At 46.6% G+C, this 27,562-nt stretch overlaps 2 protein-coding genes across 3 annotated transcripts in view; one reads left to right on the top strand and one right to left on the bottom strand.

The window, feature by feature from the left end:
- Positions 1-6,571: 6,571 nt before the first annotated feature.
- On the top strand, positions 6,572-8,785 carry chac1 (ChaC, cation transport regulator homolog 1 (E. coli)). Its single transcript, XM_046299048.1, has 3 exons — positions 6,572-7,272; positions 7,444-7,479; positions 7,710-8,785. Exons 1-3 carry the CDS (start codon positions 7,093-7,095, stop codon positions 8,094-8,096), a joined length of 603 nt encoding a protein of 200 aa, XP_046155004.1. The 5' UTR covers positions 6,572-7,092; the 3' UTR covers positions 8,097-8,785.
- A 1,339-nt stretch (positions 8,786-10,124) lies between these two features.
- ino80 (INO80 complex ATPase subunit) overlaps positions 10,125-27,562 on the bottom strand; it is a 107,049-nt gene continuing 89,611 nt past the window's right edge. For both annotated transcript variants that reach the window (XM_046299006.1, XM_046299008.1), the window contains exons 30-36: positions 25,825-25,983; positions 25,147-25,249; positions 24,969-25,057; positions 20,283-20,450; positions 19,786-19,981; positions 13,759-13,974; positions 10,125-12,335 (exon numbers count right to left, since the gene is read on the bottom strand). In XM_046299006.1, coding sequence (XP_046154962.1) covers positions 12,118-12,335; positions 13,759-13,974; positions 19,786-19,981; positions 20,283-20,450; positions 24,969-25,057; positions 25,147-25,249; positions 25,825-25,983 — 1,149 coding nt within the window. In that variant the 3' untranslated portion in view covers positions 10,125-12,117. The remainder of the gene's footprint in view (positions 12,336-13,758; positions 13,975-19,785; positions 19,982-20,282; positions 20,451-24,968; positions 25,058-25,146; positions 25,250-25,824; positions 25,984-27,562) is intronic.

The following is a 27,562-nucleotide window of genomic DNA, read 5'->3' as shown; positions in this document are numbered from 1 at the left end:
TCTGAATCCTACCAGAAACACCGTACCAGGGATACAACAGGTGAGGCCGTCTGAATCCTACCAGAAACACCGTACCAGGGATACAACAGGTGAGGCCGTCTGAATCCTACCAGAAACACCGTACCAGGGTTACAACAGGTGAGGCCGTCTGAATCCTACCAGAAACACCGTACCAGGGATACAACAGGTGAGGCCGTCTGAATCCTACCAGAAACACCGTACCAGGGTTACAACAGGTGAGGCCGTCTGAATCCTACCAGAAACACCGTACCAGGGTTACAACAGGTGAGGCCGTCTGAATCCTACCAGAAACACCGTACCAGGGTTACAACAGGTGAGGCCGTCTGAATCCTACCAGAAACACCGTACCAGGGTTACAACAGGTGAGGCCGTCTGAATCCTACCAGAAACACCGTACCAGGGTTACAACAGGTGAGGCCATCTGAATCCTACCAGAAACACCGTACCAGGGTTACAACAGGTGAGGCCGTCTGAATCCTACCAGAAACACCGTACCAGGGTTACAACAGGTGAGGCCGTCTGAATCATACCAGAAACACCGTACCAGGGATACAACAGGTGAGGCCGTCTGAATCCTACCAGAAACACCATCCCAGGAATACAACAGGTGAGGCCGTCTGAATCCTACCAGAAACACCATCCCAGGAATACAACAGGTGAGGCCGTCTGAATCCTACCAGAAACACCATCCCAGGAATACAACAGGTGAGGCCGTCTGAATCCTACCAGAAACACCGTACCAGGGATACAACAGGTGAGGCCGTCTGAATCCTACCAGAAACACCGTACCAGGGATACAACAGGTGAGGCCGTCTGAATCCTACCAGAAACACCATACCAGGGTTACAACAGGTGAGGCCGTCTGAATCCTACCAGAAACACCATCCCAGGAATACAACAGGTGAGGCCGTCTGAATCATACCAGAAACACCGTACCAGGGGTACAACAGGTGAGGCCGTCTGAATCCTACCAGAAACACCGTACCAGGGATACAACAGGTGAGGCCGTCTGAATCCTACCAGAAACACCGTACCAGGGTTACAACAGGTGAGGCCGTCTGAATCCTACCAGAAACACCGTACCAGGGATACAACAGGTGAGGCCGTCTGAATCCTACCAGAAACACCGTACCAGGGATACAACAGGTGAGGCCGTCTGAATCATACCAGAAACACCGTACCAGGGATACAACAGGTGAGGCCGTCTGAATCCTACCAGAAACACCGTACCAGGGTTACAACAGGTGAGGCCGTCTGAATCCTACCAGAAACACAGAAACAGTGTTCCTGGCCCTTATCAACTTAACTGAATAACAACATAATAGTGGGATTAAGAGGGAGACATTCCCATTTACAGTGCATTCAGAAAATATTCAGACCCCTTCCCCTTTTCCACATTTTTCTACGTTACAGCCTTATTCTAAAATGGATTAAATACATTTTCCCCCTCTTCATTCTACACACAATACCCCATAATGACATTTTTGCTATTTTATATATTTTTTAAACAGAAATACCTCATTTGCATACGTTTTCAGATCCTTTGCTATGAGCTCAGGTACATCCTGCTTCCATTGATCATCCTTCAGATATTTCTTCAACTTACCCTCCTCTCCTCCCTTTCTGCATCCTTGACTCTCTATGTCCCCTATCCTCCAGGCCGGCTCGATCCTCCCCTCCCGCTCCGTGGCTCGACGACTCATTGCGAGCTCACAGAACAGGGCTCCGGGCAGCCGAGCGGAAATGGAGGAAAACTCGCCTCCCTGCGGACCTGGCATCCTTTCACTCCCTCCTCTCTACATTTTCCTCCTCTGTCTCTGCTGCTAAAGCCACTTTCTACCACTCTAAATTCCAAGCATCTGCCTCTAACCCTAGGAAGCTCTTTGCCACCTTCTCCTCCCTCCTGAATCCTCCTCCCCCTCCCCCCCCTCCTCCCTCTCTGCAGATGACTTCGTCAACCATTTTGAAAAGAAGGTCGACGACATCCGATCCTCGTTTGCTAAGTCAAACGACACCGCTGGTTCTGCTCACACTGCCCTACCCTGTGCTCTGACCTCTTTCTCCCCTCTCTCTCCAGATGAAATCTCGCGTCTTCTGACGGCTGGCCGCCCAACAACCTGCCTGCTTGACCCTATCCCCTCCTCTCTTCTCCAGACCATTTCCGGAGACCTTCTCCCTTACCTCACCTCGCTCATCAACTCATCCCTGACCGCTGGCTACGTCCCTTCCGTCTTCAAGAGAGCGAGAGTTGCACCCCTTCTGAAAAAACCTACACTCGATCCCTCCGATGTCAACAACTACAGACCAGTATCCCTTCTTTCTTTTCTCTCCAAAACTCTTGAACGTGCCGTCCTTGGCCAGGTCTCCCGCTATCTCTCTCAGAATGACCTTCTTGATCCAAATCAGTCAGGTTTCAAGACTAGTCATTCAACTGAGACTGCTCTTCTCTGTATCACGGAGGCGCTCCGCACTGCTAAAGCTAACTCTCTCTCCTCTGCTCTCATCCTTCTAGACCTATCGGCTGCCTTCGATACTGTGAACCATCAGATCCTCCTCTCCACCCTCTCCGAGTTGGGCATCTCCGGCGCGGCCCACGCTTGGATTGCGTCCTACCTGACAGGTCGCTCCTACCAGGTGGCGTGGCGAGAATCTGTCTCCTCACCACGCGCTCTCACCACTGGTGTCCCCCAGGGCTCTGTTCTAGGCCCTCTCCTATTCTCGCTATACACCAAGTCACTTGGCTCTGTCATAACCTCACATGGTCTCTCCTATCATTGCTATGCAGACGACACACAATTAATCTTCTCCTTTCCCTTCTGATGACCAGGTGGCGAATCGCATCTCTGCATGTCTGGCAGACATATCAGCGTGGATGACGGATCACCACCTCAAGCTGAACCTCGGCAAGACGGAGCTGCTCTTCCTCCCGGGGAAGGACTGCCCGTTCCATGATCTCGCCATCACGGTTGACAACTCCATTGTGTCCTCCTCCCAGAGCGCTAAGAACCTTGGAGTGATCCTGGACAACACCCTGTCGTTCTCAACTAACATCAAGGCGGTGGCCCGTTCCTGTAGGTTCATGCTCTACAACATCCGCAGAGTACGACCCTGCCTCACACAGGAAGTGGCGCAGGTCCTAATCCAGGCACTTGTCATCTCCCGTCTGGATTACTGCAACTCGCTGTTGGCTGGGCTCCCTGCCTGTGCCATTAAACCCCTACAACTCATCCAGAACGCTGCAGCCCGTCTGGTGTTCAACCTTCCCAAGTACTCTCACGTCACCCCGCTCCTCCGCTCTCTCCACTGGCTTCCAGTTGAAGCTCGCATCCGCTACAAGACCATGGTGCTTGCCTACGGAGCTGTGAGGGGAACGGCACCTCAGTACCTCCAGGCTGCTCGCCTCCCTACCACTGAGGAAGTACAGTTCCCGCTCAGCCCAGTCAAAACTGTTCGCTGCTCTGGCCCTCCAATGGTGGAACAAACTCCCTCACGACGCCAGGACAGCGGAGTCAATCACCACCTTCCGGAGACACCTGAAACCCCACCTCTTTAAGGAATAGGATAAAGTAATCCTTCTCACCCCTCCCCCCCCTTAAAAGATTTAGATGCACTATTGTAAAGTGACTGTTCCACTGGATGTCATAAGGTGAATGCACCAATTTGTAAGTCGCTCTGGCTAAGAGCGTCTGCTAAATGACTTAAATGTAAATGTAAATGTAAGGTTCACCTTCCAACAGGACAACAACCCTAAGCACACAGCCAAGACAACGCAGGAGTGGCTTCGAGATAAGTCTCTGAATGTCCTTGAGTGGCCCTGCCAGAGCCCGGACTTGAACCTGATTGACCATCTCCTCATCCAAACTGACAGAGCTTGAGAGGATCTGCAGAGAAGAATGGGAGAAAAAAGACTCACGGCTGTATTTGCTGCCAAAGCTGCTTCAACAAAGTACTGAATAAAGGGTTCGAATAATTATGTAAATGTGATAGTTCAGTTGTTTATTTTTTATACATTTGCAAACATTTCTAAAAAACATGTTTTGCTTATGGGGAATTGTGTGTAGATTGGAAAACTAGGGGGAAAACTATTTAATCCATTTTAGAATAAGGCTGTAACGTAACAAAATGTGGAAAAAGTCAAGGAGTCTGAATACTTTCCAAATGCAATGTATGTATCTGAAACACTAAGAAAATAATTGAATCAATAAATATTCAAGGAATATTCCTTGATTTAATATTCCTTCATTAGGTAGGCATTACTATGTGAACTTAATTGGGAGGGGGGGAAACAAAAAATAATTGGGTGGGAACAATCACAATTTGACATTAAAACCCAATCAAAATTGAGTAGAAATTACAATGAACCTACATTTACAGTCTCTTTACTCTGTCCAGCATGATGACGGTCAATGAAAGCCGTCAGGCAATGGACTATTTTGTTGGCGTGAAAATATAATACATTTAAAGTGCGGACCTTTGTGAAGACCGAATGCGGCGAACCAGCCCTGAACTAGGCTTATACAGGACATTGAGAGGAAGTGGATGGATCTGACTCAATTCCTTGAAAGGCATGACTGGTGTGATAGGAGATTTACATTGAGTGTACAAAACGAGGTGTGGAAAGCGTTCCACAGGGATGTTGGTCCATGTTGACTCCAAGGCTTCCCACAGTTGTGTCAAGTTGGCTGAATGTCCTTTGGGTGGTGGGCCATTCTTGATACACACAGAAAACGATTGAGCATGAAAAACCTAGCAGTGTTGCAGTTCTTGACACAAACCGATGTGCCTGGCACCTACTACCATACCCCGTTCAAAGGCACTTCAATTTTTTGTCTTGCCCAGTCACCCTCTGAATGGCACACATAGACAATCCATGTTTCAATGCTTTAAAATCCTTATTTAACCCTGTCTCCTCCCCTCCATCTACACTGAGTGAAGTGGATTTAACAAGTGACATCAATTAGGGATCATAGCTTTGACCTGGATTCACCTGGTCAGTCTATGGCACGGAAAGAGCAGGTGTCCTTAATGATTCGTCCACTCGGTGTAAATCTCTGACACTGGTCAGAGGAAAGGCTTGTACACAGTAGACTTATAATAAACAGCTTACACAGAGGTCTGAATCGTATCACACCAGCTAATGCCAAGCTATTTATATATAATCTGGTATTAAGATTCTCCTGCTTGATACAACTCGTGGATCGACTATAGTAACTAACATGGCTTTTGTTTTCATTTAACCTAGTCTTGACCTAGTCCAGACCTAGTCCTGACCTAGTCTTGACCTAGTCCAGACCTAGTCCTGACCTAGTCTAGACCTAGTCCAGACCTAGTCTTGACCTAGTCCAGACCTAGTCTTGACCTAGTCCAGATCTAGTCTTGACCTAGTCCAGACCTAGTCTTGACCTAGTCTTGACCTAGTCCAGACCTAGTCTTGACCTAGTCCAGACCTAGTCTTGACCTAGTCCAGACCCAGTCTTGACCTAGTCCAGACCTAGTCCAGACCTAGTCTTGACCTAGTCCAGACCTAGTCTTGACCTAGTCTTGACCTAGTCTAATCCTAGTCTTGACCTAGTCCAGACATTTATTCTCATCAGTTTCATGGTGCGTGCAGCAATGAAGTACAGTACAGTGTGAAGAAAGGCACATCCTGTACATTAGAGTAGACCGATAGGCTTACTTGTCTAGGCAGGTTTGAACAATGTCTAGCCCACAGCCTAGAGTGAACCATAGACTTATATATTTGGAGTACAACATGGCTTTTACACCTGGCTGAGTGAAACAGGAAAGAGGGAAGGAGGATACCAGTACGTGGTGTTGGCCTTGGTTTCGTGCCATTGGATATCTGAGCTGAGTATACAGTAGGCTAGGTTACAGTACTGCCCCGTGGTCCCGGTGTAAAACCAATATGCATGACGCAGAGGAAGCGCACTCTGAAGTCACAGGCACATTAATAAGCCCCCATGTATAGGCAACCACACACACGACCCAAACAAGTCCCTCAAGAACACTCTGATTTGGTTCATTCCTTGTGTGCTAGAGATAGGCCTCCAATCATTCAAAATGTAATTTAGGTTTAAACCTTCCACTATTTGTCCACTTGACTTTATTTGTATATTTTCCATGTTGAAAGATAAGATGTTCAACTCCCCCAATTTTGAGAGGCTTGGTATCTACTACGAATCTGATGCAATGTCTCGGGCTATTGACCTGACTGGCCTGAAATGCTGAAGTAAATTGCATCAGCCAGTCATGGAAAATGAGATGCGTAGTTGTCTGGCGTGACAGTATAAAAGTACCCAATCAGGGGCTATTCTGTTATGATTGATGCTTTTACAAGCTAATCGCTGCAAGGCATGGGCGTGTTTTAATTTTAGCCTCAACGCCAATAGAATTTTAAGCCTGGTTTGGAATTCCCTACGTATTTGGGACACGCATATCTGATTCGCTTACCACCCCATGAAGATCAGCCTCTCTGAGATATAATTGGTTGAAAACAAAGTCATAATGTCAAACCCATTTTGACTCTTGGCTATAAATATACCATGAGAAAACGCCATTTGTTATCAAGAGAACGAATACACGACTGAGCGCGAAGCTTTCTTCGAAGAAACATCAAGCTCAACTCCTTAAAAAAAAAAAAACTGTTTTATAAATAATTTCTGTATTCGTCGTAAACTACCGACTGGCTTTGGATAGCTAGCCAAACGACGGGGTTGTTTTTTGTTGTTGTTGTTGCCTGTTTTTATTTTGATACGAAAAGCTAGCCAAGCGGCTACTATGGATTTTTAAGTCAGTATGCGGCGAAACTAATGCATCGGCAATGCATCGCGCAAAGCAAAACGGACTCCGATACTCCTCCATCTTCACAACTGCCAAGCAGTTGGGCTCAAAGTCCGTCCGCGGTATCACTGTGAGCCAACCTATACCGCTCCTCCTTGATCGAAGGAAGTTAACATTACCGAGTTAGCTAATACATTTAATCATCAACCCAATTTTATTCTTATTATAGAATTATTATTTTTTTTTTTACCATCGCTTCATTTGAAAATCAAAACTAGTTTACTGACCATAATGAAGCCTAAAGATATCATCGCCGGTAAGACCAGCCTGACTAGTCTGTGGATCTTCGGATACGGATCTCTGGTGTGGAAGCCGGACTTCAAATACAAGAGAAGCCAGGTCGGATACATCCACGGCTACAAGAGACGCTTCTGGCACGGAGACAACTTCCATCGTGGACATGATGACCTAGTAAGATGAATAATCAAATGTTTTTTTGTACTATTACCATAAAGTGTTTATTTGTTTGTTGCATGTATAACTAGATACCACGCCCTGATGTGGCCGCTGCACAACTTGGCTACATTAGATGACTATTGCTTTCGTCTTGTTTGCTGACCTATATTTTTCTTTCCTACGCAGCCCGGAAGAGTGGTGACGCTGATTGAGGATGATGACGTAAGTGGGACTTCTTCCTAAATTATGGCTTTTGGGGGGGGGGGGGGGGGTGTTAAGTTATGTACTTTTCACACAACAGAACACAAACCTTATCACTCATTTCCATATTTATTAATGCCACATATCCACTTTTCGTCTTTTAACGACCTGTCTAACAGACATCTCTAGCTGTTCCTCTTGACAAAATGTCAGCTTGAATGAAGTGTCTAATGTCGTCTTGCTTCCAATAGGCAACGACCTGGGGCGTGGCCTTCGAGGTGACCGGTTCCCAGGTCGAGGAGTCCCTTAAGTATTTGAATGTGCGCGAGGCTGTGTGCGGCGGTTACATCACCAAGCTCGTAGACTTCATCCCCGAGGATGACCAATCCAACCAGACCCAACAGGCTCTCCTCTACATTGCTACCCCAGACAACCCACTCTTCCTGGGGCCCGCCAGCCCTGAGGTGATAGGGCACCAGATCGCCACCAGGCAGGGCAAGACGGGTCACAACCTGGAGTATCTTCTCCGCCTGGCTGAGTTCATGAGGAGGAGCTGCCCTCACGTGGACGACCCACACCTGTTCTCTATCGAGGCTGCTGCTCTGGCCCTAGTGCCATACCTGCTAGGGGCCCAGTAGCCCATATCATACCCTTCCATCTATACTACGATTAGGGGCTCTCCTATTGGTACCCTAGTACATATGAAGTAGTGTCTGATGTAGGGAACAGGGTGCCATTTGAGATACAAGCCTTAGTGTAAATGTGTTATCTGTAACAGAGGCCCTCAGTCTCTAAATTCATTAAAACAGATGTGTTCCAGTCCTTTGTGTATTTGTAAAACCTGTAATGGTGTAGCCTTGTCTTATCCCATCCATTGTTAACCTGATGCCATAAGAGCTATAAAAGGAAGCACTTTTGAGTTGAGTGCCTGCCTTATATTATTATTATTTTTTTTACCCAAGCATGAATATTTAGTTGGTGTGAAGTTACTTTGTCAAGCCAGACAGGGGACTCTATACTAGATGTCACTGTTGAACAAATGACTATCTATTCAGTTCTGTTTTAGGCACTACTGTGTTTCAGGTTTAAATGGGGCACTGCTTTAACGGTTCAGTGTCATGTCCATGAATGAAATACTGATCTACTACCTGGTGATGTAACTACTGATGTAACTACTACCTGGTGTCTATTTTTATTTGAACTATTGTCACTCATTTACCAACTAAACTGGCTGTTACATTACACCTTTGTTGTAAAAGGTTGGGTTTTATAAGAAAGTTAAATCCAGTTGCTTAGCAGATCCCACCAATTAAATGGTCCAAACATCCTTTGTGTTGCTGTTTCCATTCCTAATCATGGTCCCTAGCTGTGAGTAGTCAGTATTCCGATCTCCCACCATCCATATTGTAGCCTCAACGTTGTATACCAGCACTCCTATAAAACCACGGCAGTAGACTGTAAAATAGGACCAGTTCAGGTGAGGAACCCATTGGTGCCATGTTTGGATAAAACTATGCCAGCTGAGGGAACATCGTGCTCATTACAAGGCGTCGACCAAATGCATATTTACACACAGCACTCCCAAACATCTCACCAGGACACACAAAGGTGTCAACCAAATACACCACCGTGCTCCCCTTGGCTGAACACAAACACACAGTGCTCTCTAACATTGGCTGGCACACGGTGTCCTTTTGGCTGTGACTCAAATCAGACTATCTAGGTCCGGTCTCGGGTAACGGTGGATCCCTGGAAGTCCTGTGGTTAGAATCTGCAGCTCTCTGATAGGTTAAAGCATCAGGAAGGAAATGGACTCATCAACAGCACCTGAGGCCAATACTCTAGAACAGAGAAGAGAACCTCATACTGGTTCTAGAACACTTTAGATGGGAATTTCTCTTCAGAAGAATTGCCATTTTGAGTTACAACGGAAGGAGGCAGGAACTGTCTCAGGGTAACAGGTACACGCGTAAACATTGAGGAAATCCTCTTAACTTGACCATTACAAGGATGCCTATTGCTTACAAAGGATTTTGGAATTGACCAATCCTGGGGGTTTCATAACATTCCAGTTTAGATAACTGGTATCCTCGAGATCAACAATTGCAATCATGCTTGAATATGACACAGTGGACAAACAAACCCTTCCACTCCTCTGAAAGGATGGAGTTCCATAACATTAACACCCAAAAGGTCAGACGACTGCATCACATATGTCCAGTACAATCTGCTCTGGCTTCACATCGGACCAGGGCTTTTAGGGATCTGGTTTAGAGTAGTGCACTATATTCAGAATATTGTGTCACTTTGGACTCTCAGCTTGGCTAGACCGTAGGACCACAGTGCTGCACTAGCTGACTTTACAAAAACCTGCTACCAAGATGACAGCCAACACTCCCACGGGAACAGACTGTACGACTAAAAACAAAACCTCTGCAGGGCTGGCTATATGAGACACGTAGCAGTAGATGGGTTGTGTAATATGTGAAAGTCAAGAGCTGCTGAAAGAGCACGGTGGTCGGAGGTACTCATTCAAACTCTCCTTGGTTGAAGTGCGTCTAAGCTTGCATCTGTAGTAAACTGTTTCTGACCTAAGAAATGTTTTACAGTAGGCCTACTGTACATGTCCAGTGCATCTACCACTAAACGCATCATCACAACACAAGTTGATTAATCAATCTTTTATTTTGAATTGGCTTCTCCGGTTAGTAAAATGACAGCTTTGTATTCATATTTACACATGACCTATAAAAATAGACAGGCAAACTGGGGGAAGAACCAACCAGGGGTCAACACATGTCGCCCTCAATTTTTTATTTACATGTTATAGAAGAGATTTCATCATCACACTATAGTATCCAACACAGAACAAACGTTCAAAACTAGACATAGTGCTTGGTTCCACATAGGGTTGCACAATTACGCTAACTTTCCCAAACTTTCCCCGGTTTTCTAGAAATCCTTACGAGGGAATGACAAAGCAGAAATTCAGAGAACCCTCCAACCGGTACTTCTGGGGGAAAAAAATAAATAAAACAAATAAAATAATAAAATAAAATGGGGGAAATGTGGAAAAGTTACCAGGATTTGGCAACCCTAGTTCAACAACTTTTAATTAACATGAGTCAACATACCCCAAAACATCACTGAATGACATCACAAAGACAAAAGACTGATCAGAAGTAGAACTCTTTTTTTTTTCTCTTTCTGTTTTTTAAAAATAAAAATGGCATCAATTACATGTTTTTTTATTTTTTTTACAATGTTGACATGAATTCTGATAAATTATGACCAACTTTTAAATTAACTTCAGTTCTATGGTACATATTACAATCCATGTTCAGTTTTAAAGGACGCCCATATTAAGTTGCAACTGAAATGGCATCCTATTCCTGAAATAGTGTACTACTTTTGGCCAGAGTTGAATCAAAAAGTAGGGCACGGTACAGTGAACAGGGTGTCATTTCAGAAGCACACGAGAGTTGTACACAAACAGATCAGCAACAGATCTTTATTAAGCAGTGATCACCACTTTGGAATTCAAAATACCCCTTCAATCAGTTCTCATCAGAAAAAATATATATTATAATTCCTTCATTTATCATTGTGATGGGATAAACTCTATGGAGAAAGGAGAGAGAGAGGCTTTTTTTCAAAACGCTATTCAAATTTGCCATTTTGATATGGGTCGCTATGACAACATCGGTTGGTCTATAAATATAAAAATAAGAGCTATAATTAAAAAAGCAGTCCGTCCGTCTTTAGTACGTTTGGTACGAATTTACATTCTGTTGTTGAAATGCAGAGAAGAGTAGTTCCAGCATCACTACGGGTTTTACACATACGACCCAACGCTAAACACGTGTTTTATCTAACGGATGAGATGGCTCAGTGGAGAGAGCAGTCTGTGTCAGACACCCTTCAATGTGTGGATGCATTGTTGCTGTAAGGTGTTGCCTTAAAGGCCGTCTGTCTGCTGAAGACAGAGCTCTCAATACAGCACCGACAGGTCGCTTCTCCGTATTTACACAGAAAACCAAGTCGATTTTCGTCACAGAGAAACCACTTTGAAATACTCTAATACTCTTGGTCACAACACACACACACACACACACACACTGGAGGCTGTCCACTGAGGAGGGTACTAATGGAAGGAAGAGGTGATTGTTGGAAGGGAAGGACGAGGTGATTGGTGGAAGCGATGAGGGTGTCTTTTGGACCTTGCGATGATGGTTTGTGTGTGTGTGTGTGTGTACACACAGAATAGTTTAGTTTCCATCATGCCCGACAGTGCTCATTTGTTCCGTCGCTACGCCTTCCCGGGATAGCATGGTCCTCCAGGCAGTAAGGTATGTGATTGGTTAAGGAACATCTCACCTCTGGGTTGATTGGTTGTGGAGCAGGTCACATGGGCTCACAGTTGAAGCTGGTCAATGCAGCAGATGTGTTTGTTTAAAACACAGAAGACTCTCCACAATAGCAGAAGGGCTGGACCATCCTGGTCTCCATCAGATCCTTAGGACTGTGTGTGTGTGTGTGTGTGTGTGTGTGTGTGTGTGTGTGTGTGTGTGTGTGTGTGTGTGTGTGTGTGTGTGTGTGTGTGTGTGTGTGTGTGTGTGTGTGTGTGTGTACTGTGTTGATGTCCATCATCTCTACATGCTATCGAGCGCCAGGTGCGCCAGGTCCCTTGCCCTTCCTTCCTGTCACATGACTGTGGTGGTGGCTATGTCCTGGTTGTTTCTGCTGGGGGTTACTCTGGCTGGGGGCCACAGTGCCACCTTTCCCCTTGGGAGAGGAACTTCTGCTGGGGGAGAAGGCTGGGGCCGTCCCTGACCGACCCAGAGAAGGCTGAAGGGGGGAGGCTGCAGGGAGACCCGCTGGAGAGGGGGAACGGTCAGGGGAGAGGGAGGGAGGAGGGAGAGGGTCGGGAAGGGGGCGAGGGAGGGAGGAGGGAGAGGGTCGGGAAGGGGGCGAGGGAGGGAGGAGGGAGAGGATCGGGAAGGGGGCGGGGAGGGAGGAGGGAGAGGGTCGGGAAGGGGGAGAGGGAAGAGGAGGGAGAAGGTCGGGAAGGGGGCGAGGGAGGGAGGGAGAGGGTCAGGAAGGGGGAGAGGGAAGAGGGTCGGGAAGGGGGCGAGGGAGGGAGGAGGGAGAGGGTCGGGAAGGGGGCGAGGGAGGGAGGAGGGAGAGGGTCGGGAAGGGGGCGAGGGAGGGAGGAGGGAGAGGGTCGGGAAGGGGGAGAGGGAAGAGGAGGGAGAGGGTCGGGAAGGGGGCGAGGGAGGGAGGAGGGAGAGGGTCGGGAAGGGGGCGAGGGAGGGAGGAGGGAGAGGGTCGGGAAGGGGGAGAGGGAAGAGGGCGAGGGAGGAGATAGGAGGAGAAGGTAAATACAGATGATAAATCACAAGAGTGATACACATAAAATAAATAAATACATTAACCTCCAACTGTGGCACTAGAGACAAAACAATGAAAACAGGGTCAAAGTCGGTTTGCTGCTTGCATGCCAGACCTTACATTAAAACTGTAAATGTGTGTTTTGCCATTTCATAGAAAACCTGAGCTAATATTTCAACGACACAAGCAACTACACACCTTTAATGAAACCTTCCAACTCATTAACATAACACCATTAAGGAAACCTTCAGCTCATTAACATAACAACACCTTGAATGAAACCTTCAGCTCATTAACATAACGCCTTTAATGAAACCTTCAGCTCATTAACATAACAGCACCTTTAATGAAACCACCTCATTAACATAACAGCACCTTTAATGAAACCACCCCATTAACATAACATCACCTTTAATGAAACCACCTCATTAACATAACAACACCTTTAATGAAACCACCTCATTAACATAACAGCACCTTTAATGTAACCTTCAGCTCATTAACATAACAGCACCTTTAATGTAACCTTCAGCTCATTAACATAACAACACCTTGAATGTAACCTTCAGCTCATTAACATAACACCTTGAATGTGACCTTCAGCTCATTAACATAACAGCACCTTTAATGAAACCTTCAACTCATTAACATAACACCTTGAATGTGACCTTCAGCTCATTAACATAACAACACCTTTAATGAAATCTTCAACTCATTAACATAACAACACCTTGAATGTGACCTTCAGCTCATTAACATAACACTTTTAATGAAACCTTCAACTCATTAACATAACAACACCTTGAATGTGACCTTCAGCTCATTAACATAACACCTTGAATGTAACCTTCAGCTCATTAACATAACAGCACCTTTAATGAAACCTTCATCTCATTAACATAACAGCACCTTTAGTCACACTGTATCCGTAGGCTGCTGAGGCTGCTGCAGCTCCGGCCATCGCTCCTGCCATGGCGGCTGCGCTGCCCGCTGTCCACTTCCTGACACGCCCCTTCCCTGCAGACTTGGCTCCGCCTCCAGAACTGGACCCAGAGCCTTTGGGTCTTCCCCGGCTCCTACCAGACCTTCCCCGCCCCGGACTGGACGTGTCCTGATTAGACACACCTGGAAAGGAGAGGCAATTGAGCTATCACTATCTACTGGTTTAATGTCTTGGTTTTGCTCGACTACTCGAGTCCTCTCCTCGAGTCCTCTCCTCGAGTCCTCTCCTCGAGTCCTCTCCTCCTTTTGAAAAAAAAATCTAATGTAATCGAGGAGACGTGGCAAAGAGAGGGAACGTGGAAACAAATGCGCGAGTATGAAATCATTTACCTCCTCTAGCACGTCAGACAAATTACGTTTACAGAGGAAACATGCGTAAACTTGTAAAAAAATAATCTATTTACCCTTTTATATATATTATTATATTTTATATATAAAAAGACAAGTGGAGTAAAATTTGAAATGTGTGGTTTTCTCTTCTGAGAAAACAGCTGATGCAAAGGGACAGTCACATTCTACACGTCTCCGTTCGCTCATTAACACTCCTACATACGGTGGCCACTTTTCGGTTTCCGGGTCACGGAGAGGAGAGTTGAGGAAAGGAATTTCCCAGGGAGAGGGGAGAGAGAGAGAGAACGGTTTAAAATCTGCCACTAGCAGTGTAGTCAGCTCAGCTATCCCCATTGAGACCGTGTCTGTGCCTCGACCTGGGTTGGGCAAAACTAAACATGGCGGTGTTCGCTTTAGCAATCTCACTAGGATAAATACCTCCTCCATTCCTTCCATTATTGAAAGAGATCGTGATACTTCACATCTCAAAATAGGGCTACTTAATGTTAGATCCCTCACTTCAAAGGCAATTATAGTCAATGAACTAATCACTGATCATAATCTTGATGTGATTGGCCTGACTGAAACATGGCATTAAGCCTGAGGAATTTACTGTGTTAAATGAAGCCTCACCTCCTGGTTACACTAGTGACCATATCCCCTGTGCATCCTGCAAAGGCGGAGGTGTTGCTAACATTTATGATAGCAAATTTCAATTTATAAAAATCACTTTTTATAGCTACTGTTTACAGGCCTCCTGGGCCATATACAGCGTTCCTCACGAGTTCCCTGAATTACTAATCGGACCTTGTAGTCATGGCAGAAAATATTCTAATTTCTGGTGACTAATATTCACATGGAAAAGTCCACAGACCCACTCCAAAAGACTTTCAGAGCCATCATCGACTCAGTGGGTTTTGTCCAACATGTCTCTGGACCTACTCACTGCCACAGTCATACTCTGGACCTAGTTTTGTCCCATGGAAGAAATGTTGTGGATCTTAATGTTTACCAAACTCACTAAGTGGCAGTAATAAAGCCTCTCTTGAAAATGCCAAACGTTGACCCAGAAACCCTTAAATGCGTGAAAGAAAATATAAAAAACCATCAGCCTATATCGAATCTTCCATTCCTCTCAAAATACTTTGAAAAAGCTGTTGCGCAGCAACTCACTGCCTTCCTGAAGACAAACAATGTATACGAAACACTTCAGTCTGGTTTTAGACCCCATCATAGCACTGAGACTGCACTTGGGAAGGTGGTAAATTACCTTTAATTGGCGTCAGACCGAGGCTCTGCATCTGTCCTCGTGCTCCTAGACATTAGTGCTGCTTTTGATACCATCGATCACCACATTCTTTTGGAGATATTGGAAACCCAAATTGGCCCAAACCCAAATAAACCAGGCCATGTTCTGGCCTGGTTTAGATCTTATCTGTCAGAAAGATATCAGTTTGTCCCTGTGGATGGTTTGTCTTCTGACATTTCTGTGTTCCTCAAGGTTCTGTTTTAGGACCACTTTTGTTTTCACTGTATATTTTAACTCTTGGTGATGTCATTCGGAAACAAATGTTAACTTTCACTGCTATGCGGACGATACACAGCTGTACATTTAGATGAAACACGGTGAAGCCCCAAAATAGCCCTCCGTGGAAGCCTGTGTTTCAGACACAAGGAAGTGGATGGCGGCAAATGTTCTACTTTTAAACTCGGACATAACAGAGATGCTTGTTCTCGGTCCAAAGAAAGAGATCTTCTGTTGGATCTGACAATTCATCTTGATGGTTGTACAGTCAACTCAAATAAAACTGTGATGGACCTCAGTGTTACTCTGGACCCTGATCTCTCTTTTGACGAACATATCAAGAATTTTTAAAGGACAGCTTTTTTCCCATCTTCGTAACATTGCAGAAATCAGAAACTTTATATCCAAAGATTATGCTGAAAAATTCATCCATGCTTCTGTCACTTCTTGATTAGACTACTGCAAAGCTCTACTTTCCAGCAACCGGATAAAGCACTAGAATCTTGACTAGAACCCCCAAAAATGTGATGACATTACTCCAGTGCTAGCCTCTCTACACTTGCTTCCTGTTAAGGCTAGGGCTAATTTCAAGGTTTTACTGCTAACCTACAAAGTATTACATGGGCTTGCTCCTACCTATCTTTCTGCCTTGTCTCAGGGTAGTAAGTTGAAGATATCCCTCTAGTGGTGTGGGGCTGTATTTGGCAAAGTGCGTGGGGTTATATCCTGCCTGTTTGGCCCTGTCCGGGGGTATCGTCGGTCAGGGCCACGGTGTCTCCCAACGCCTCCTGTCTCAGCCTCCAGTATTTATGCTGCTCTCTCTGAGTACCTGAGCACTAGGACCATGCCTCAGGACTACCTGGCCTGATGACTCCTGGCTGTCCCCAGTCCACCTGGCCGTGCTGCTGCTCCAGCAGTTTCAACTGTTCTGCCTGCGTCTATGGAACCCGGACCTGTTCACTGGACGTTGCTACCTTGTCCTGGACCTGTTGATTTGGACCCTCTCTCTACCACACCTGCTGTCTCGAACTCTGAATGATCAGCTATGAAAAGCCAACTGACATTTACTCCTGAGGTGCTGACCTGTTGTTTTGGAACCTCTCTCTACCACACCTGCTGTCTCGAACTCTGAATGATCAGCTATGAAAAGCCAACTGACATTTACTCCTGAGGTGCTGACCTGTTGTTTTGGAACCTCTCTCTACCACACCTGCTGTCTCGAACTCTGAATGATCGGCTATGAAAAGCCAACTGACATTTACTCCTGAGGCGCTGACCTGTTGATTTGGAACCTCTCTCTACCACACCTGCTGTCTCGAACTCTGAATGATCGGCTATGAAAAGCCAACTGACATTTACTCCTGAGGCGCTGACCTGTTGCACCCTCGACAACCACTGTGATTATTATTATCTGATCCTGCTGGTCATCTATGAACATTTGAACATCTTGGCCATGTTCTGTTATAATCTCCACCCGGCACAACCAGAAGAGGACTAGCTGATGGGTGCATCAGAGCCTGGTGCCTCTCTCTAGGGAGTTTTTCCTCGCCACGGTGCTTCTAAAATCTGCATTGCTTGCTGTTTGGGGTTTTATCCTGGGTTTTTGTACAGCACTTTGAGACATTGGCTGATGTAAAAAGGGTTTTATAAATACATTTAATTGATTGACTAACGCTTCACATCTACGATAATATATAGTATAACCCTGTTACATCATCTTTCTAAGACTTTAACAAGTACTCCATACAACCGTGGCAGACGATCTCCTTTTCCAGTGTGTTCCAGTGTGTTTGATGATTGGCCCAATTCTCTCCTCTCCTCTGAGGTTGCAGCCCAAATCATTTCTTAATCTCTGGGTTCTGATCCAGACGCTGTGGTTCAGACATCACCCTCCTCCTCTCCCTCTTTCCCCATGACAGACTGTAATATACCACAACTTCTCCACTCAAGAGTATGCATTCCTCCCTTACTCCATCTCATCTCCCTCCAATCATCTCAACTCTCCCTCCATCCTCGATCTCATCTCCCTCTTCTTCTCTCCCACTTACCTCACCCTGCTGTCTGCATGATATAGTAGTCTACATGCTACAATCTCCCTCTTTAGTGTAATCCCCTAGTCCCCAGCCCAGTTGACTACACTACATCCCTCATCTAGTCCCTAACCTCAACCCTCCAACCCCCAGCCCAGTCGACTACACTACATCCCTCATCTAGTCCCTAACCTCAACCCTCCAACCCCCAGCCCAGTTGACTACACTACATCCCTCATCTAGTCCCTAACCTCAACCCTCCAACCCCCAGCCCAGTCGACTACACTACATCCCTCATCTAGTCCCTAACCTCAACCCTCCAACCCCCAGCCCAGTCGACTACACTACATCCCTCATCTAGTCCCTAACCTCAACCCTCCAACCCCAGTCCCACTAATCCTCATCTAGTCCCTCCAACCCTCCAACCCCCAGCCCAGTCGACTACACTACATCCCTCATCTAGTCCCTAACCTCAACCCTCCAACCCCCAGCCCAGTCGACTACACTACATCCCTCATCTAGTCCCTAACCTCAACCCTCCAACCCCCAGCCCAGTCGACTACACTACATCCCTCATCTAGTCCCTAACCTCAACCCTCCAACCCCAACCCAGTCGACTAAACTACATCCCTCTTCTCATTAGCACAGAGTCATCACTCATTCTATTGGCACAAACACATCACCATGACAACTCCAACAACTTTATTTTCTAGAATGTGTTATTCTGGGACTGGTTCTGATTGTACAGTTTCCCAAAAGGACGATTGGATTTCTCTAGATTCTCCTGGGCCAGAACTAAAGCAGCTAAATAATTCATGCTAGTTTGAAATATTGTTCATTTGATCACTTTGAAAGTACGTCAGAGGGGTCAGATTTTAAATGGACCTAATTCTTCCAAGAAAAACCATTGGACAGAAAACACAAGCTGTGAGGAACATAGACCTAGGGCCATAATGTACCTAACAGCAAACTGTGAGCACTGTAAATACAATTTCTGAGTTATTATTGATAGCGTTCAGCAAATTCAAAATGGCACAGGCTCAAATAATCAGGTATTGCAAACATATAGGGAAACAGACTCACCCAGAGATAATACTACTGTGATCTAAATAAAGAGGAGATCATCACCTTCAGCTAGCCAGTCACACTGATTAGGGCCTACCTCTCCCGACTGACCTCGTCACCACTATGTCGTGTCGTCGACCTCGTCACCACTATGTCGTGTCGTCGACCTCGTCACCACTATGTCGTGTCGTCGACCTCGTCACCACTATGTCGTGTCGTCGACCTCGTCACCACTATGTCGTGTCGACCTCGTCACCACTATGTCGTGTCGTCACCACTATGTCGTGTCGTCGACCTCGTCACCACTATGTCGTGTCGTCGACCTCGTCACCACTATGTCGTGTGGTTGACCTCGTCACCACTATGTCGTGTCGTCGACCTCGTCACCACTATGTCGTGTCGTCGACCTCGTCACCACTATGTCGTGTCGTTGACCTCGTCACCACTATGTCGTGTCGTTGACCTCGTCGCCACTATGTCGTGTCGTTGACCTCGTCACCACTATGTCGTGTCGTCGACCTCGTCACCACTATGTCGTGTGGTTGACCTCGTCACCACTATGTCGTGTGGTTGACCTCGTCACCACTATGTCGTGTGGTTGACCTCGTCACCACTATGTCGTGTCGTTGACCTCAACGGTGTGTCAAACCTGTTTAGAGCTCAAAAGCTATTCACCAGGTGCCAGAGTAGATGATAATGCATGATTCATTACTTGACCTTTGAAGAACCATTGTCTTCGAGTTGAACACATATCACCCAATCACAAAACACGGACCGCCCACGTTGGACCACCCACATCGGACCACCCACGTTGTACAGGATAGCTTCAAGTACTACAATCACTCAGATGTTCATTGATTGACAAATGTATTGATGGATGGATTGACTGATCAATCAGTCCTGTGTTCATTGATTGCCTAAACTGACTGACGGACTGATTCTTTAATTGATTGCCTGACGATTGATTAACTATCATTGTCTTACCGTTCATGTTGTCCGACATAGATCCGGACACGCTGACAGGCGAGTTGGTGGCCCTGGACTGTGGTGCTGAAGACACAGGGTCGTCTACGATGACTAGCATGTCACTACTGCTCTCATCCTGGTCTGGATCTGGGTCCTGGTCTGGGTCCTGGTCTGGAGGTAGGGAGCTGGGCTGGAGCTCACTACTCAGAGAGATCTGACCAGGGAGAGACAGGAGAGATGCACACACCTGGGGGTTAGGGTGAGGAAGAAGAGGAAGAACAGGAGGAGGAAGAAGGGGCCAGGAGAGGGGCCAGGAATGCCAAGAATGGGGCACAAAGGAGGTGGAGAGAGAAGAAGAGATCCAAGTATGAGGTGAAAGGGAATAGCAGTGTCCACAATGGAGACAAAAGATAGAGGGAAGAACAACCCAGAGAAAGATCAATAGAAGGTTGAAGAGTAAGTCAGTAAGTTCAGAGGTTGCAGACACTCAGGTCAAAGCTCCCTCCCTCTCTCACCTCACTGAAGGGACTAGGCATGGCAGAGTCGTCCATGTCTACACTGATGAATGAATCATCTCCGTCGGCTGAGAGGTTAGAGTTGTCTGCAGACAGGTTGTAAGGGATGACCAGGTTCACGTCTTTCCTCCTCTTAGGATCCTTAGGGTCCTCGTCATCCTTCTTTCTCTGTATGGAGACAGGGAGAGAGAGACAGAGAGCGAGGGGGGGACAGTGGACAGAGAGGGGGGGGACAGAAAGGGAGGAGACATAGAGCGAGAGGGGGGACAGAGGGGGAGAGAGAGAGAGCGAGAGGGGGAGAGAGAGCGAGGGAGAGGGGGAGAGAGTGAGAGGGGGAGAGAGGGTGGGAGAGAGAGAGAGGGGGGAGAGAGGGTGGGGGGAGAGAGGGGGGGGGGTTATAGGGATGGTGTTATATGAAAGATATGAACTCCTCTCAGATCTGAATGGACTTGGGTCGTAAAAGACAAATAGATCAAAAGTCAAAACACCTTTTAATAAAGCACTTGGCTGTGTTTCAGTGACAACCGTGGAAACAAAAATCTCAACAGATTTAATGAAGATGAAGACCTTCACCTACATAACAGGCTCCATTTTCCCACAGACGTTTTCAGCATCAGATTACAATGGCACGCTAGGTGGTCAGCTTTACCACAGACCTTAGGCTTTGTTAAATATGTCAAATTCTCCCACATTGGCTGACTCAGAGAGAGTTTGATCGAGAGCCAAGGTACTGAAGCTACAGAGACGACCCACAAACAGACGACTGGCCAAACCACCACCAACCCAGACATCTTGACTGGGCTGAAGGAGCTCAGAGACATAGTGGTGGAACAGAGAGTGGAGCTGACTGGCTCCAAGGCTGAGGAACATGGAGGTCAGACTGAAGGACACTGAGGACCTGGCAGGTGAGCAGATAGTGAGATACTGAGATTTTAGTGTTGGAGGAAAGAGTGGCGGTCAGTGAGTGTGGGAACACAGGTAATAAACAAGAAGATAAGTGACAAGTTACGTTTTTAACTTTGTCCATGTATCTGAGCAATGATTTGGTCCTGCCGTGCATATCTACACGTACGCTACGTACGGTCACAAGACGCAGGCCTCCTAATTGTCCCTAGAATTTCTAAGCAAACAGCTGGAGGCAGGCTTTCTCCTATAGAGCTACATTTTTATGGAATGGTCTGCCTACCCATGTCTCAACCTTTAAGTCTTTACTGAAGACTCATCTCTTCAGTGGGTCATATGATTGAGTGTAGTCTGGCCCAGGAGTGGGAAGGTGAACGGAAAGGCTCTGGAGCAACGAACCGCCCTTGCTGTCTCTGCCTGGCCGGTTCCCCTCTTTCCACTGGGATTCTCTGCCTCTAACCCTATTACAGGGGCTGAGTCACTGGCTTACTGGGGCCCTCTCATGCCGTCCCTGGAAGGGGTGCGTCACCTGAGTGGGTTGATTCACTGATGTGGTCATCATGTCTGGGTTGGCGCCCCCCCTTGGGTTGTGCCGTGGCGGAGATCTTTGTGGGCTATACTCGGCCTTGTCTCAGGATGGTAAGTTGGTGGTTGAAGATATCCCTCTAGTGGTGTGGTGGCTGTGCTTTGGCAAAGTGGGTGGGGTTATATCCTTCCTGTTTGGCCCTGTCCGGGGGTATCATCGGATGGGGCCACTGTGTCTCCTGACTCCACCTATCTCAGCCTCTAGTATTTATGCTGCAGTAGTTTGTGTCGGGAGGCTAGGGTCAGTTTGTCATATCTGGAGTACTTCTCCTGTCTTATCCGGTGTCCTGTGTGAATTTAAGTATGCTTAAGTATGAGCCCTAGGACCATGCCTCAGGACTACCTGGCATGATGACTCCTTGCTGTCCCCAGTCCACCTGGCCGTGCTGCTGCTCCAGTTTCAACTGTTCTGCCTGCGGCTATGGAATCCTGACCTGTTCACCGGACGTACTACCTGTACCAGACCTATTATTTGACCATGCTGGTCATTTATAAACATTTGAACATCTTGGCCATGTTCTGTTATAATCTCCACCCGGCACAGCCAGAAGAGGACTGGCAACCCCTCATAGCCTGGTTCCTCTCTAGGTTTCTTCCTAGGTTTTGGCCTTTCTAGGGAGTTTTTCCTAGCCAACGTGCTTCTACACCTGCATTGCTTGCTGTTTGGGGTTTTAGGCTGGGTTTCTGTACAGCACTTTGAGGTATCAGCTGATGTACGAAGGGCTATATAAATACATTTGATTTGATCTGTGCCTGTAAACAGTTTGAGGCCAGGTGCTGGTGAGACGGAGGAGCTGAAGAGACAGAAATGCAGGTAATAAAAGAGTTAAAGTTTAAGCCGGGTAACATTTTAGTGAACTGACAGTAACTTTTGGTATTTGTTTTTGTCCTTTTCTTTTTGTTTTAGAGAGAGGGAGGTGGAGGAGCCGCAGAGAGAGAATACAAGTAAACCACTGAAAGGTTATTACTATTCCAGACAGGAAAAATATGTGGGATTTTATCTTTGATTGTGTAATATGATTAATGCTTGCGTAAATCATAATGCTGACTTTCCACTCATCAGAAAGCACACATTTTTTGTCTGTTGTGTTCACAGCCAGGGCAATGGTTCACAGCCAAATCAATGGTGGCCTTTTCTGTTGTGTTCACAGCCAGGCCAATGGTTCACAGCCAGGGCAATGGTGGCCTTTTCTGTTGTGTTCACAGCCAGGGCAATGGTTCACAGCCAGGGCAATGGTTCACAGCCAGGGCAATGGTGGCCTTTTCTGCTGGTTTGACTGATTCCGGATGTGTAGGAAACTACAGTGGTCTTGACTACAGTCCTCAGCAACATCGGCAAGGCCTACAGCACAACTACAGGTCCTGACCACACTAACACCATATAATATACACTATATTAGGTACACCGTTCATGAAAATGGATAGCTCCTACAGACAGAGTCACACATGGCCGTGGCTTGATATATAAAGCAGGAAAACAGGCATCAAGGCATTCAGTTACTGTTGGACTGAACGTTAGAATGGACCAAACGAGTGACTACGTGACTGAGCGTGGTATGACCGTTGGTGCCAGGCACACCGGTTCCTATACCTCATAAACCGGACGGTCTCCTGGGCTTTTCACGCATGACAGTGTCTAGAGTTTACTGGGAACGGTGCGCCACACAAACAAACATCCTGTTATTGGCAGTCCCGTGGGGGCAAACTGCTCGTTGATGAGAGAGGTCCAAGGAGAATGGCAAGAATCGTGGAAGCTAACAGGCGGGACAAAAACAGACAAATAACAGCGTGGTACAACAGTAGTGTACAGAACGGCATCTCAGACTCGTCTGTCCTTGTCAGGGATGGGTTTATTGCAGCAGACGACCACACCGGGTTCCACTCCTATCAGCTAAACACCAGAAGAAGAGGCTCCAGTGGGCATCGCCATCACCAACACTGGACAACTGAGGAATGGGGAAGAAAACACTGCCTGGTCTGATGAATCCCAGTTCCCGTTGCGTCATGCAGATGACAGTCAGGATTTGGGGTAAACAGCATCAGACCATGGCCCCATCCTGCCTGGTGTCAACGGTACGGGCTGGTGGCGGTGGTGTAATGGTGTGGGGGTTTTCCTGGCACACGCTAGGTCCCTTCATACTAATTGAGCATCGTTTCCATGTTCTGAATAATTCAGGCTATTGTGGAGGCAAGGGTGGGGGGGGGGGGGGGTCCAGTCCGGTACTAGATGGGTGTACCTAATAAACTGGTGTATATGCCCTCCGGCTAGAGTGCAGCATTAATAACAATGTATATGAGAGACGGTGCTGAATCTTTCTCTGTAGGAAGTGTACTCCTTCAGATTCACTCATCTCCTTAAAGATACATGGATCTCTGACAGCGGGGATAACCACAGCACCTTCAGTGGCTTCCTGCTCATCTCCTTAAAGATACATGGATCTCTGACAGCGGGGATAACCACAGCACCTTCATCTCCTTAAAGATACATGGATCTTCCTAACCACAGCTCATCTTCCTGCTCAAAAGATACATGGATCTCTGACAGCGGGGATAACCACAGCACCTTCAGTGGCTTCCTGCTCATCTCCTTAAAGATACATGGATCTCTGACAGCGGGGATAACCACAGCACCTTCAGTGGCTTCCTGCTCTTCCCTTTGTAAGGGAGGCACCATGCTATAATGCTCTTTGACGTGAGTAGTGGGATTAAAAGCCACAATGTTCCTCTCTAACTAATAAATAGTCATTATATATATATTTTTTTCTTCTCCAGATTTTTGGCCAGACGGAAGCCATTCGTCAGTAAAAGGCACATGTCAGCCCTCTTGGAGTTTGCCAAAAAGGCACCTGAAGGACTCTCAGCCCATGAGAAACAAGATTCTGAATGCCAAGGGTTACGTCTGGAGGAAACCTGGCACCATCCCTACGGTGAAGCATGGTGGTGGCAGCAGCATCATGGCGGTGGCAATGTTTTTCATCGGTTTTCATTTTTTTTTGTATAAATTAGCAAACGGAAAAAAAATATTTAAAAAATAACTGTCTTTGCTTTGTCATTACTGGATAGTGTGTAGATTAATTAGGGGGGGAAAAAACATTTAATCGATTTTAGAATAAGTCTAACATAACAAAGCGTGGAAATGTGGAAAGGGGGTCTGAAACTTAAAAGTATTGTTTAAGAAGGCGTGACATAAGGTTGTACCTTGTCAGCGTATTTCTCTCTCTTTCTCCTGCGGTCCTTCACCTTGCTGCACTCCTCCTGTTGTGTCTTCTCTTCCTGACGAACGCGCACTGCGGGACACAATACAGAGATGGCAGACAAATCAGTAAACGGGCTTTCTCACACAGGAACAACAGGAACCAATCACAAGTCCCCTCACGTCTCTTCTCCAGCTCCTCATCGTCCAGCAGTAGACTGACCACCTCTTTAGGCTTCAGGGTGTCTGGTTTAAAGTTCCCCCCAGAGATCACCATCCTCTGGATCTGATGGAGGAGAGAGAGGACACATGGATACAAAGGATTAACTAGGACCAAGGCCTTTAGGGTTTCTCTACAAAAGAAGGTAGAAACCGTGCAGAGTGTCATTTAAACCCTGGTAGGATGTCAGCACCGTGCAGAGTGTCGTATTAAACCCTGGTAGGATGTCAGCACCGTGCAGAGCGTCGTATTAAACCCTGGTAGGATGTCAACACCGTGCAGAGTGTCATATTAAACCCTGGTAGGATGTCAGTACCGTGCAGAGTGTCGTATTAAACCCTGGTAGGATGTCAGTACCGTGCAGAGTGTCGTATTAAACCCGGGTAGGATGACAGTACCGTGCAGAGTGTCATATTAAACCCTGGTAGGATGTCAGTACCGTGCAGAGTGTCATATTAAACCCTGGTAGGATGTCAGCACCGTGCAGAGTGTCGTATTAAACCCCGGTAGGATGTCAGCACCGTGCAGAGTGTTGTATTAAACCCTGGTAGGATGTCAGTAGTGTTTCGTTCATCGTATTAAATCCTGAAGGATGTTCGTAGTGAGCTCCATCTTCTTCTTGACCTAAAGTAGTGTCTCACCTCACTCTTCTCCTTGGCCCTCTGCAGTATCCTCTCCTCTATAGTGAGCTGACAGATCAGACGGTACACAGTGACCTGCTTGGTCTGACCCAGGCGGTGAGCTCTGTCCATAGCCTGCTGGTCCACCGTAGGGTTCCAGTCACTGTCATAGAAGATCACCTAGTGAGAGAGCGTGAGAGGGAGAGCGCAAGGGAGCGTGAGAGAGAGAGAGAGAGAGCGAGAGAGCGCAGGAGAGAGAGAGAGAGAGAGAGAGAGAGAGAGAGCACGGGAGAGAGAGAGTGAGAGAGAGAGTGAGAGAGAGAGAGAGAGAGAGAGAGAGAGAGAGCGAGAGAGCGCAGGAGAGAGAGAGAGAGAGAGAGAGAGAGAGAGAGCACGGGAGAGAGAGAGAGAGAGAGAGAGAGAGAGAGAGAGAGAGAGAGAGAGAGCGAGCGCGAACAAGATGGAGAGAAGCAAATTACTCACAGCCACCGAGAAGACCAGCTGGTGAAAACAGTTAGTTATACCAGTTATACCTTCCACACTGCAGTTATACCAGCCACACTGCAGTTATACCTTCCACACTGCAGTTATACCAGTTATACTTTCCACACTGCAGTTATACCAGTTATACCTTCCACACTGCAGTTATACCAGTTATACCTTCCACACTGCAGTTAAACCTTCCACACTGCAGTTATACCAGTTATACCTTCCACACTGCAGTTATACTAGCCACACTGCAGTTATACCAGTTATACCAGCCACACTGCAGTTATACCAGCCACACTGCAGTTATACCAGTTATACCTTCCACACTGCAGTTATACCTTCCACACTGCAGTTACACCAGTTATACCTTCCACAGTGCAGTTATACCAGTTATACCAGCCACACTGCAGTTATACCAGTTATACCTTCTACACTGCAGTTATACCTTCCACACTGCAGTTATACCAGTTATACCTTCCACACTGCAGTTATACCAGTTATACCTTCCACACTACAGTTAAACCTTCCACACTGCAGTTATACCAGTTATACATTCCACACTACAGTTATACCTTCCACACTGCAGTTATACCAGATATACCTTCCACACTACAGTTATACCTTCCACACTGCAGTTATACCAGTTACACCTTCCACACTGCAGTTATACCAGTTATACCTTCCACACTGCAGTTATACCAGTTATACCTTCCACACTGCAGTTATACCAGTTATACCTTCCACACTACAGTTAAACCTTCCACACTGCAGTTATACCAGTTATACCTTCCACACTGCAGTTATACCAGTTATACCTTCCACACTACAGTTATACCTTCCACACTGCAGTTATACCAGTTATACCTTCCACACTACAGTTATACCTTCCACACTGCAGTTATACCAGTTATACCTTCCGCACTACAGTTATACCTTCCACACTGCAGTTATACCAGTTATACCTTCTACACTGCAGTTATACCAGTTATACCTTCCACACTGCAGTTATACCAGCCACACTGCAGTTATACCAGTTATACCTTCCACACTGCGGTTATAGCAGTTATACCAATTATACCAGCAACACTGCAGTTATACCAGTTATACCTTCCACACTGCAGTTATACCAGTTATACCAGCCACACTGCAGTTATACCAGTTATACCAGCCACACTGCAGCTATACCAGTTATACCTTCCACACTGCAGTTGTACTAGTTATACCTTCCACACTGCAGTTATACCAGCCACACTGCAGTTATACCAGTTAT

This window comes from Oncorhynchus gorbuscha, linkage group LG14 (genome assembly GCF_021184085.1).
Source record: "Oncorhynchus gorbuscha isolate QuinsamMale2020 ecotype Even-year linkage group LG14, OgorEven_v1.0, whole genome shotgun sequence".
NCBI lineage: Eukaryota > Metazoa > Chordata > Actinopteri > Salmoniformes > Salmonidae > Oncorhynchus > Oncorhynchus gorbuscha.
This window is presented reverse-complemented; position numbering and strand designations above follow the sequence as displayed.

Coding starts and splice junctions, on each gene's coding strand:
- chac1 (XM_046299048.1), top strand. CDS start 7,093: ATGAAGCCTAAAGATATCATCGCCGGTAAGACCAGCCTGACTAGTCTG. Junction 7,273..7,443: donor ATCGTGGACATGATGACCTA/GTAAGATGAATA, acceptor TTTCCTACGCAG/CCCGGAAGAGTGGTGACGCT. Junction 7,480..7,709: donor CGCTGATTGAGGATGATGAC/GTAAGTGGGACT, acceptor TGCTTCCAATAG/GCAACGACCTGGGGCGTGGC.